Source organism: Coptis chinensis, chromosome 9 (genome assembly GCF_015680905.1).
Source record: "Coptis chinensis isolate HL-2020 chromosome 9, ASM1568090v1, whole genome shotgun sequence".
Lineage (NCBI taxonomy): Eukaryota > Viridiplantae > Streptophyta > Magnoliopsida > Ranunculales > Ranunculaceae > Coptis > Coptis chinensis.
The window spans coordinates 219888-232395 of record NC_141464.1 but is presented as its reverse complement, the minus strand read 5'-3'; the positions used below and the strand labels follow the sequence as shown (position 1 = coordinate 232395).

Here is a 12508-nt window from a genome sequence, read left to right as displayed (position 1 = left end):
TAAGTAAATGAAATGAATGAGAAAAAGGGAAGATGTTACCATTGATGCCGAATTACATGATTATTTCTCTGTCAAATAAAGGTTAAGCTAACAAAAATAGAGAAAATCATGTATAATTAGTCCAAATATATATATATTTTTTAGAAAGACTATATATTATATCATGCATTATCAATTTGGAGTGAGGAGATCAGATTTTCTTACCTAAATCTGACGAATGTTTGGAGGACAAGGAGGTCTCACCTTGTGGGTTGTTAAAAATACTCCTTGATATGCTGGAAAGATTGCTGGTGAAGTTGCTTCTCTACCTTGAACTATTTTAGGTCTGATGATTGTGTGATAGGCCTTGTGGTTCCTTTGTGTAGAAGATTGATGAAAATCTTTCTTTCTAACAGGACAATAGTATCTGATGTGCCCTTTACCACTACAGTAATGATAATGGATGTCTGGCTAACTGCGCTTAAGGTGGGTGGTAGACTGGTTCACATACTTCTCTCGTTCAGACAATGATGGTGTACAAAAAGCTTCAACAGTGCAATGCTTCTTATCAATATGGTCCACTTTCTGCTTAAGAAGACTCATTTCAGTTTCTAGATTCTGTTGTTTTTCCAAAAAATTTTTAAGCTGATTCTCTAGCAATTGATTTTTCTGGGAAGAAGTCTATTGTTCATCCTGAAATGTAGAGTTCATCTTCTCAAGATATGATACTCTCTTTGTCAATTTTCCATTATGCTCACTTAAATTCTGAATTTTCTGCAGAGATTCCAAGAACATGGCTAGCAACGCCTCTGTGGTGGGGTTCTCAGATTCATCACAGTTTTCTCTAGATTGAGCACTTTCAATTGTATCTTCAAATGGGGAGAATTCTTATATCATGCTATCAAGGAAGTATACCTCTTCACCTTCAGCGTCATCACAATCCTTATGAAACAGGTGAAAGATATTTATGTCCATGGACATCTTACCAAAATTGATCTTCATTTCACCGTTGTGACAATTTATCAAAGCTTTTGTGGTAGCGAGGAAAGATCGGCCTAGAATAATTGGAATTTTATCAAAGGCCTCCTTGGTGTCTATCACAATGAAATCCACTGGATAGTAGAAATCGACTACTTGAACAAGAACATCCTCAACTATGCCTCTGGGAATCTTGGTAGAACGGTCAGCTAACTTCAATTTGACTTTTGTAGGCTTTAGGTTCTCCAGGCCCAACGCTTGGTACACATGATATGACAAGAGATTAACACTAGCACCAAGGTCTAAAAGAGCATTACCTGTACGTGAATTTTTCTTCTATCTTGCATGATATTGTAGGACTTCCTAGATCTTTGAGCTTGACCGAGCTTCTTTGGTGGATAACAAATGTTTTTGTCAAATAGATCTCGCCACTTTGGAACATGAGTACTTCTCTTTATGTTGCATGCATCCTTCAAGAATTTGGCATATGATGGCAACTGCTTGATGGCTGTGAGAAAGGGGATATTGATTTTATCTTTCTCAAATGCCTCCTTCATCTCTAAAAATTGCTTGTCATTTTTGCTTTGACCAAAAAACATAGGAAAAGGTACAAACACCTCAGCATGTGTCTGCTCTTCTTTCTCTTCAGCATTCTTGCATATCTTGTCTTGGTCATCTTGACAAATGGGAGTGGAAAGGGTTTCCCCCACTTCCTTCCGAACTTCATTTGAAATTTTGACCGATTGCTCTGTAGCAATGTCATCATGAGAAGGTAAGTCAACATTGTTGTCTATCTTCAATCCTGATCTGAAAGTAGTAACTGAGTTGACATGATCATAGAGGTGATAAGTACTAGAAGTTGTCCCAATGTGGCATACATCTTCACTCCTCAATATTGGTTCCAATAAGCTAGGTTGAGTGGCTTGTGTCTTTACAGACAAAGCAGTGGTGAGTTGGTCGACCTTAGCTTCTAGAGACTCCATTCTAGAACATTGACTTGCCTGAGATTGTTGGAGATTGAGCTGAGACTGTGCAATAAGCTCTAGAACACTTTCAAACTTCTGATTTTTCTGTGATAGTAAAGTAATAGCATTCTCCAGGTTTGCAGGTGCTGCATAATTTCTCCTAGGATTTGGCACTAACTCTCCACTTGTATTGGAATTTTGCTGAGAGTATAATTGTTGTTGAGGAACCAACTGTGAAGCTTGACTTGTTTGTGGAATATAACTTTAATCTTGAGAACCTGGGGGTCCAGTGTTCTATCTCCAATAATTGCCTTGAAAGTTATTACCACTTTGGTTGGGCCTCTAAAACGAGTTCATATTGTACTCCCCAACTGATGCATGTTGATAGTAACCAGGACATTCTAGAGTTACATAGGAAGTGTCAGAACAGACTTCGCAGTATCGGCTAGCTTGCATGACTGGGAGAGATTTAACTTGAGACTTGTTGATCTTGGAAGGATTCATAGAGAACTGGTTGAATTTCTTACTCAGAGTTTCAATGCTGATGGCCAGGCTGGCTAATGTAGACTTCAGTTCTTGATCTGATTGTTCATGTGCTTGGTAGCCAAATTACTTTGGCTCCCCCTCCATGCTAGCGACATCCTCGTTGCTAGTAGTCCATTGTTGTGTTTCTTCAGCTAAATTCTCGAGAAAGTTGTAAGCTTCCTCTCCATCCATTGATGTAAACTTGCCTTTGTGCATTAACTGTATCATCTGCTTGTTCATCATCGAGAGTCCTCGATAGAAAAAATGAGCCACTGTGCTCTTGTCGTATCCATGATGTGGACATAAGACTAGCAGATTGTTGAATCGCTCCCAACTATAATGATATTCTTCAGTCGCTTTTCCTTTGAAATTGCTGATTGCTTGCTGCATGACATCAGTCTTCTGGGGTGGGTAAAACTTGTTCATAAACTTTGTTCTCAACTTCTCCCAGTTGTTTATTGAATTGATCGGCTGTACAGTTAACCAATCAGAGGCTTTACCATCGAGTGAGAGTGAAAAAAGAATTAACTTGATACTCTCATCCCTGATATTCTGGTTCTTGAAAGTTCCGAGGACTGAAAGAAATTTGTTCATGTGAACATAAGGCTGAACATTGTCTGAACCGTTGAACTTTGGAAGCATAGAGATTACTGATGCTCTAAGTTCAAACTGGTTAGATTCTGTCTTTGGAAAAACAATACTGCTGGGTGGGTCTCCAATGATTGGTGAATAGAAATCACTCAACTTCTTCCTTTGTTGTGCTTGCATGGGTTGGATAGCTTCAGCATTATTCAGGTCTACAACACCTCCATCATTGCGTGCGTCCATTGTATCAATCTTGTCTAGTATTCTTGTGAGTCGGTTGTTGAACCTTGTTCACTGTTGTGTTTTTACTGGACAACGATATGGACGACGGGGCATACACTAGAAAATGCTATGCGAAAATGATGAAAAACTATCCTACTATGCTTGAATGCAATTAAACTAATATGCAACTATTCTAAATTATACTAAAAAGCAAAACTACTTTCTTTCAACTGGGTTGGGCTTTGCAGCTAGTATCTCGCCCGTTGTCTGAAGCTGTCTCTTCTAGGGTTATGGTGAATCACTTGGATTGCTGAAGTACCACGGCCAACAGACGATAGTCCGTTTGTCAAGATTCACACAAGAAATACTAGAGTTTGATGTTTCGCTGTGTTGGCTTACAACTTCAATTGTTGAAAAGGTCCTAAATGCAATTATACTAGAAAGCAATAATACTAAACTACGATGCAATTATACAAAGAATGAAATAAAAAGAATGAAGATTCGACTAACCTGGATGGTAGATCTTGTCTTCAAGATGTCCTTCAAGCTTCTCTCTTTCTCAAAAGGATGGATGATGCGGCTAAAATTACTTCAGGATTCAAATTTCTAATCTTAAAAGAAAACTTTAAACGTAAACAACTTAAACCGCCAATGCTTATTTGACCTTTGCTCATTTTTGTGTTATTAATGGTATATGGGATGATGTAGATAGATGATGGTTGTTGAACAAAATAGAAGCGTATCAAAACCTAATTATCCCTTAATAAGTAAATGATGAGTAAGGTATCGTTCCACTTTTAAGTGTATGTTATGTGAAGGACAGGACTGGAAAGGGGGTTTGAGGGATTAAAAACTATGATTGTAGAGATTTTAGATTCTAATGCTAAACTAAACTAAACTAAATAACTAAACTTATACTAAAACTAAGAATTGAAAATAGGGAGAGAATATGAGAGAGATAGATTCAAGAGATTCAAATCCACCAATGCTTTTGATTCAATGACCTTTTGCTTCATGTTGTTCTCTAAGTAGACTACAATCGGGCAATCAAGCAAGTGTTGATGCCTTTTTGGGGGAAACATCGTTAAACAATTAACTCTACTCAAGGTTGTTCCTATGTTCATGTTACTAGTATCTTCTTTCCTTTTATGTGAGCTTGGGCAGCTATTCAATGAATCACCATCTAAGGCAAACACAAGTAATACTTCCCTTACTCTAAAACACTACACAACTAGAAGAAAAGTAGAGAATAATAGTATAATATTCAATTACAATAAATAAAACCCTATTCTAGCATTATATTCAATTGCAATAAATAAAAGCATGTCACTAGCAAATATTCAATTACAATAAATATAACCTTAAATTAGCATGATATTTGATTGTAATAAATAAAAACCTTAATCTATACTCCCATCCCCTGGTCTGGGCAATATAACTAATAACTAAAAACATAAAGAACTAACCTGATTGAAGAACACCATGAACCAGAAGAATCATTAAACCTTAACCACCGGGTTCATCTCCTCCTTTGAAGGAGAAGATTAGCCTTCCATAAAGAAGGAAGAACACGACGAACGAGAAGAAGAAGAGTTGAAGAACATAAGACTAGAAAGACTAACTTATTAAGACTTGACTAGTTAAAACCGAATATTTTATTATTAATCTCTCTCTGCCTCAAGTTCTGGAGACAAGAATATAAGTGAATTGGTGAGTTACATGAAGCACTTAGGTCCTCTACTTATAGAGGTTACAATGAGTTCTAGAAGCATTCCAAACCGTCATTTGTTTCCTAATACAAATCAACTTCCTTAAGAGTCCAACTTCATCTCTAAAACTGAGAAGAAAGTGGATCTGAAGAATCGGTTTCATGCGTCCCGGATCACGATCCATGCATCCGGGCGCTACGATCCATCGTCTCGTGACGAGAAAATGCGTCTGGGCGCATGATCCATGTGTCCCAGACGCGGAAAAGTCTATTTTGCCTTCTTTTGCTCTATCCTTCTATCATCTTTTGTGGGCTTTGGTCCTAGCAATGGATCCTTTTGCCTTGGACTTCCAAATAGGCTTTAAAATAGGTCCAAGTCGCATCTTTAATAACTTTAATTTTTTGGCCTTCTCCATGATTTTCCATGGGCTTCCCATGTTATCCTTAATGCTCCGAATTGGTCCGTTTTACCCCTTTTTCTCTAATATTCCACAAAAACATAACTTATAAGCACTATTAGTCCACTAAGATGGCTAAACAAGAGGCATAATCGAGGGTTAAATTGCACTTTTTAAGCACTTATCACCAAGTCATGCTCAATGGCTCTCCTCTAGAGAAGTTTATCCCTGAGAGAGGGCCGAGACAAGGGGATCCACTTTCCCCATATCTCTTCATTTTGGTCTCTGAGGCTCTCTCTAGGATGATTGCGAGAGCTGAGCTCAAGGATGAGCTACATGGTGTCAAGATTAGGAGAAACTCTCCTGCTCTTACCCATTTGCTCTATGCAGATGACTTAATTCTGTTTACAAGAGCAACCCTTGCTGAAAATAAATTTTGATAAATCTAGTGTGTTCTTTAGTAGGAATGTCAAATATACGCAGAAAATAATGCTCAAACGTTTCTGGAAAATGAGAAACTTTTATTCTAAAGAAAAGTATCTAGGGGTTCCTATTATGCTGTCAAGGAAAAAGGCTGAGGACTTTGATTTTTTGGTGGATATAATCCATAGAAAGGTCAAAGGTTGGAAAGCTAAGGTGTTGTCTCAAGCTGGGAGAACGACTCTTATCCAAGCTGTGATTCAGGCCACCCCCCTATATGTCATGTCTACTTATTTGCTGCCAGTGGCCACATGTAATAAGATAGATAAGGCATGTAGGGATTTCTGGTGGAATGGAATAGAAATTTCAAAAAGTGTTCACACCATTGGGTGAGAACAAATTTGTAAGACCAAACTTGAAGGAGATTTGGGCCTAAGAAAGACAAGGGATATGAATGTGGCAATGTTAGCTAAACTTCCTTGGAAGGCATCTACAGACATACATTCTCTGTGGACTAGAACTATGTTTAGCATATATGGAAAGAAATGGATTGGAGATGTGGAAAAACCACCTGACCAAGCCTCTTACTTTTGGAAGGGTATCCATAAAATTTTCAACTCCATCAGTGGAGGTCTGATATGGAGAATAGGAAAGGGTACCACCATCTCCATTCTGAAGGATCCTTGGCTCAGGTGTTTGAATGAACCTGTGACTCTAGAAGAACTGGGAGTGGTGGATAATAATCTGTCCAACCTATATGTCTTAGATCTCTTTCTGACAGATGACAGTGGATGGGATCCAACCAAACTCAATCAATTTTTCCATCCATTCATAAGTCAGAGAATTCAAGAGGTAGTTGTTAGACCAGCCTCTGAATCTGCTGACAAAATGGTATGGGCTATAGAGAAGTTTGGGAGGCTTATAGTTAAGTCTGCATATGAGTTTTTTAATAAAAAGAAAACTGAGATAGGCCAAAGCTCTAGTGTAAACTACAAAGCTATAAAATAGCTTTGGGCAACTCCTCTGCCTTCTTATATGCAGATGTTCATTTGGAAGCTATATATGTATGTGCTGCCTATGGGAGATAGGTTGGTAGAAAAGAAAATGAAGGGGGACTTCTCATGTCCTTTTTGCAATAGAGAACTGGAAATTGCAGAGCATTTGTTCTTCACTTGTGATTGGACTAGAGCAGTCTGGTTTAGGTCACAAGTGGGATTGAGAATTAATAGCAAACACCAGCACCCAAGCTTGAGGGAGAGGTTGGATTTGTACCTGTCTTGGTGCCATAACAAGAATATAGAGCTATGCTTGGCTAGGACTCACATCATGTACCTGCTCCAACACATATGGAGTTCCAGGAATGAGGCCAAATTTGAAAAAAGAAAGGCAAATATGGACTGCATCATTAGACAGAGCAAAGGATTGGCAGACAAGTCCTATGATGCATATAGAGAAGCTTCCTCTAACTTTCGAGTTTCAATTAATCTTTCGAATGAAACTATTGATAAATTGTTTCCTGAAATCCCAAATGAAAGCATTGTGATTAGATTTGATGCCTCTTTTACCATGAATACAGGATGGGCTGGAGCTGGAGTAACAACAAGTAATAGTGAAGGGGACATTGTTGGAGCAGCAGTTAGGAGATTCAGGGCTCAGGAGGTTGAGGAAGCAGAGATGGGAGCAACAGAAGTTGCGGTACTTTTGGCAAAGCAGCTTAGATATAATCACTATGTGTTGGAGGGTGATAATATGGAGGTGATGAAGGTGCTTGATAAAACATATGATGATAAAAGTCTTACCTACGAAATGAACTAAAAAAACTCAAAACGTAAGTAAAACTAAAACTATCTTATGTGCCTATATTTATCAAAGATTCTACTCTCAATCCTATGAGATATAGTGGAGTAGAGTGATTCGTTCCACTCCTAGTCCTTCCGCATGCTGTGTTTTCTAAGTATGAGTATCTTCTTAAAGTCTATGAGAGATTTACGAAAAGGCAACTAGACTACGATGCAACTACCTACAAAATGCAACTAGTCGGTTATCAGAATAACTAAGGGAATGCTACGTTGATTCGATGTTAAGGAGTTAGAGGGGGATTGATTCCACCTTAACTCGACTTAATCCTATTAACGACAAATCGTCATAATCCGAATTGAATTGCTTCGTAGAACAATTGGTTCTTCCTAATCCCTAATTACACATGGCATTTCTACCAATTAATAACTAGCATGTGAACGATTAAACCCATTCTCATGGTGAACTAAACGTTTCTAGAGTGGAAAGGAAATTACGACGAATCTACGATAATCGGAATCAAGCTTTCATCAAGGCTTCTCAACCCCCTCTAATGGAGGTTTAGCTGAGAATCATTACGCAATCATTTCCGATTAAATTTAAACTAAACATGATATAAAGAATTGAAATTTACTTAATTAAACAATAATGAAATCTAAATTAATGACTAAAATGAACTAAGGACAGGAATTAAAATTAGATCTAGAAATGGAAATGACAAAAATCGAAGTTGATTAAAATACTACTTTATTGATCTAATAAAAAATGAAGAACAAGATTCAAAGATTTAATCTAATACAATAATTGGATTTGAAACTATACTTAATAAAAAACAATTAAATAAAACTAGATCTAGAAGCTATTTTAATGGCTACTTTCTATTCTAAGCTACCTACCATTAACTATCTACCATTAACAAAGAGCTAAACTTTTATTTTTATACATTCAGATCCAAAAATCGTGCATGGGCTTGGAGCCATGTTTTGGGCCAGAGAATCAGGCCCAAAACCCAATTCTTTCAGTCCAAAAAGGCCTATTCAGCTGCAGTTGGCTTCTACAGACTTTTCGTCCACTTTTGCTCCTCTGATTGGGTCAAGGCTTAGACCATTGGAAAGATCTTTCCGAGCCGGTCGTTTTGACATAAGGTAGGCCCCATTCCGAGGTCTGAGTCCAAAGTTACGGCCTTCGGAAGTTCTTCTGACTTTGTGTGCTGTTTCTGCCTGCGTCGACTTTTCGGCTTTTGACCGGGCTTTTAGAAAGGCTTTGTCTTCTTGAAACTTGGCCTTTAATCACGGAACTCCTTAGTAACCGACATCTGCTTCTTTATCTCGCTAAAGTGGCACATTTACGCACATAATGGACTTTGAAGCCCGAAATGCATAAAACACACGTCGGTGTTAACTCTTAATTATTACTCACATAATTGGTCTAAAAGTATGTCTATTACAGGGTTAAAACTACAGTTTTGGGCTCTTATCAAACCACCCCCAAATAGCATTTTGCTTGTCCTCAAGCAAAGATGAGAAATTAGAATAAGTGACCAAAAATGGAGTTCTATCTACTCTCGTTTATTTGAGTGCGATTGCATTAACCATATGCAAGAAGCGCTTTAAACCACTAGGAATTCCCTAGTGGACGAAGTTATAGCCTCGTGAGAGTTTTCGATGAAGGTGCTCACAAACTTCATCTATACTACAATGACTAAGAAATAAAACATTGTTTCCTTATTCATGCTCCAAACTATCTATACATCTCACTAGCTATGAACAAGAATAACCAAGTCAAAAACCCTAAGCTAATATATGCATAATAATCAATCATCTACAATAAACATATATACAATGAGTAATACTATGAAATGTCTAGCGGTCCGTTTCAAACTTCGAATAAGCGTCCTTAAGTAGGTTCTCACAATAATAGTCAAGATACAACACTCTGATTTTTCCACTCAAGTTCTGCTACTCTAGTGCGCAGTGGGCACACTTTACCTTACAATCTCAATGACACACAAGAAAGTCGGAGTCGATCAAACACATCTGCCACTTACTATCACACTAACCTATTCCTAATTGAGCTAGAGGTCTTTATTAGGTGTTATGGGGATTAGGAGATGGTTTAAGAAGGAAGGAAATGGATATTCAAAAAGGACAAGTCTGAGATAATAGAGTCTTCATATTATGTAACTTAGAGAAAACCTTGTTATTTTCTTTTGCTTCTATACTTTGTTTCCATCCTTAGCCATATTTTTATTTATTTATTTATTTATTTATTTTTTTCTTTGGCTTTTGACTCCTTTTATTCTATTTTTTTGGAGTTATTTATTTATTTTTATTTTTATTTTTATTTTCTTTGGATGGAAACTTCTTTTCTTTATTTCCTGAAGCAACTAACTAATTTTTGTTTACACATGTTTTTCTCTTCTTCTTTCTTCCTCATTCTTTTCTCAGACTTATTATAAATTGGGTAGGTTGATTTATTTTTTTATTTTGTTTTGTTTTTGTAACAGGGTAAAGGAATTGTGGTTTATGGAAGGCTAAAGAAAGGTTCAGAGGGGCGACTAGCGGAAAATAATTCATAGGTTTGAATTTCTAGCTATATCGATCCAAAGAGGGCCTAAATTCTCGCTTAGGATATGGCATAGTGATCAAGCAAGTGGACGTGTGATATCTCTATCCGGATTTTACTTCTCCCTTGTGTTATTTCTCAAATGTTTCGCTCATATAAGGCTTTAGGCTATATTCTCACTGGATTTGTAGAATAAGTACTCTAGCCTAGATTTCAGAACTTACTGCTAACAATCATCGATACTCATGTAATATATTTATAGATAGATGCAAAGATTATTACCTATATATTAACCTAAGTTTCTAACAATTATTCTGATGCAAAAACTACGTGAGACTTCTAGATTGTTAAGAGCATGGAGAAAGAAAACAATACCAATATTCCTAAGTGTATAACATAACTTATTTATTTATATTTTTAAATTTTTGAAATTTTAACTAGAAAACAAATGCATATTATATCTATCTATATCCTAACAGATGCCTTAATTAGACGAGTTTCTATGCCCCCCAAACAAAAAGCATGCTTTGTCCTCAAAGCATTTAAATAAAGAGGGTAGGAAAAATACCATTGAAGCGCGTGAAATTCAGGAACATCTGTAAAACAAGGTTAGAACGTACTAATATAGGAAATAAAAACTGACACAACTTTATACGAGTTCTACCCATTATGGGGTTAACAAGAATGAAATTGCTTGGGACATAAGCAGACACTAACTAGAATGAAAACTTACCTTATCCCCTCGCATTACTCATCATCTTCGTCATCCTCTTCTTCTATAAAGAAGTGAGGTTCCTTCGCGTCCTGCCATGCCATGATAATTTGCCAGGCTTCCCGCCATTTATCATCTATTATTACTAACCTATTAAGAGCCACTTGGTCTGACGGGGTGTAGGGTGCAACCAGATGAGGTTGTATCCTCCACCCTTGCCAAGTCATTGCACGGAAAGATCGAATAATACTATTGGTGGGTCGATGCGATTAATGCATCGTAATCCAATCCGTGAAGCGTGTACAAAAAAATAGGGAAGAAACATAGCATAATATGGGAAACTAGAACGGGCATAAGAAGGTACTTATGCCTCATGCTATGGGATCGAGCTAAACTAGACATCAAGGTTCGGGGAAGGTCATGGCACATACGTCCCGTGGCTAAAGCAAGGAAAACGCTGCAAGTGGCATCATTCACAGAAGAAAAACGCCATTCCCCTAAAATGTTTAGCATGATCCAAAACATAACAGTTCCTATGTTCATGGACAGGCTACCAAAAGCGACGTTATAGTCCCCTTGGTCCTCGATACGAAAAATGCCCGCCCCATACGACTCATGCAAAAACTCATACGTGTAGACATACATATTATCGACCCAATAGCACCATGGGTCTTGTATTTCAGCGGGCATAGCCAGTCCAAGAACAAATGCTAGCAAGAACCTGGTAATTTCCATTGGTTCATTATCAATGTTGATGGAGAACACTTGTTCTCCATCTGGTCTTTCAAAGAAAATGCAGTTATCGTAAAAATAAGATGCTAGTGTTGGAGAATAAAGTGCATCAGGGCTTACCATAAGCGGCTCCCAGCCAACGAAAGTGATCGCTTCGCGAAACCAAGCACCATAAGTAGTGCTTTGGAACAAATCTTCGAAAGACTGTTCCGGTATCAATGTTGGAGATGTCATCTCAAAATTACGCTTTGGAATAGCTGCGAATGATCCTGATACTACGCGCGAAAAACTGGAAAATTTCTGGTCCACGAAAGTCGGCCGAAAGGCCAAAGAAACTGAAATTTCCGTGTTTGTTTGGTCGTGGTTTCAGCTTCAAGCGGCGGCCTTCGAACAAAAACTCAGAAAAAATTATACAGAGCGCTGAAAGGCCAGCCGTAGAGGGGGCGAAATCTTTCGGAGTTCTTGAAACTTCGGAAAATGAGCCAAAACGAGGGAATCGCGGGAGTGAAAGGTGAGTGATGGAGTTTAGGTGTAGTGTGAGTTGTGAGGATAGATTGTATCAAGTTTATATAGGTTTAAAGTTGCTAAAATGGATCAGAAAGTTGCCAAAACTAATTACGGCAGTTTCCGGAAATCCTAAAATTTCCAAACCCGAAAACGGAAACAACTCATTTCCTTGATTCTAATTCAAACCCAGTATCTTTTAGGTTGATTTTATGATAGAATGTACCTATTTAATCTAGATTTCATCCTACAATGATACTCAATCATAGGTATGCCTAAACGACCATATTTTCACCTTGACTCCGCAATAAATTCTAGCACGAGGGTTATATAAAAATAATGCTTGAATTGATAAAACCACCCCCAAACAAGTTGGGAAGGTGGGGTCAATATTAAACAACCACGGATAATGAAAATA

At 37.7% G+C, this 12508-nt stretch overlaps 1 protein-coding gene across 1 annotated transcript; it reads left to right on the top strand.

Moving 5' to 3' along the window:
• Window positions 1-6884: 6884 nt before the first annotated feature.
• LOC147474319 (uncharacterized) lies at window positions 6885-7595 on the top strand. Its single transcript, XM_086583457.1, has one exon. The coding sequence runs from the start codon at window positions 6885-6887 to the stop codon at window positions 7593-7595; it is 711 nt and encodes a 236-aa protein (XP_086439583.1).
• The last annotated feature ends 4913 nt before the right edge of the window (window positions 7596-12508 follow it).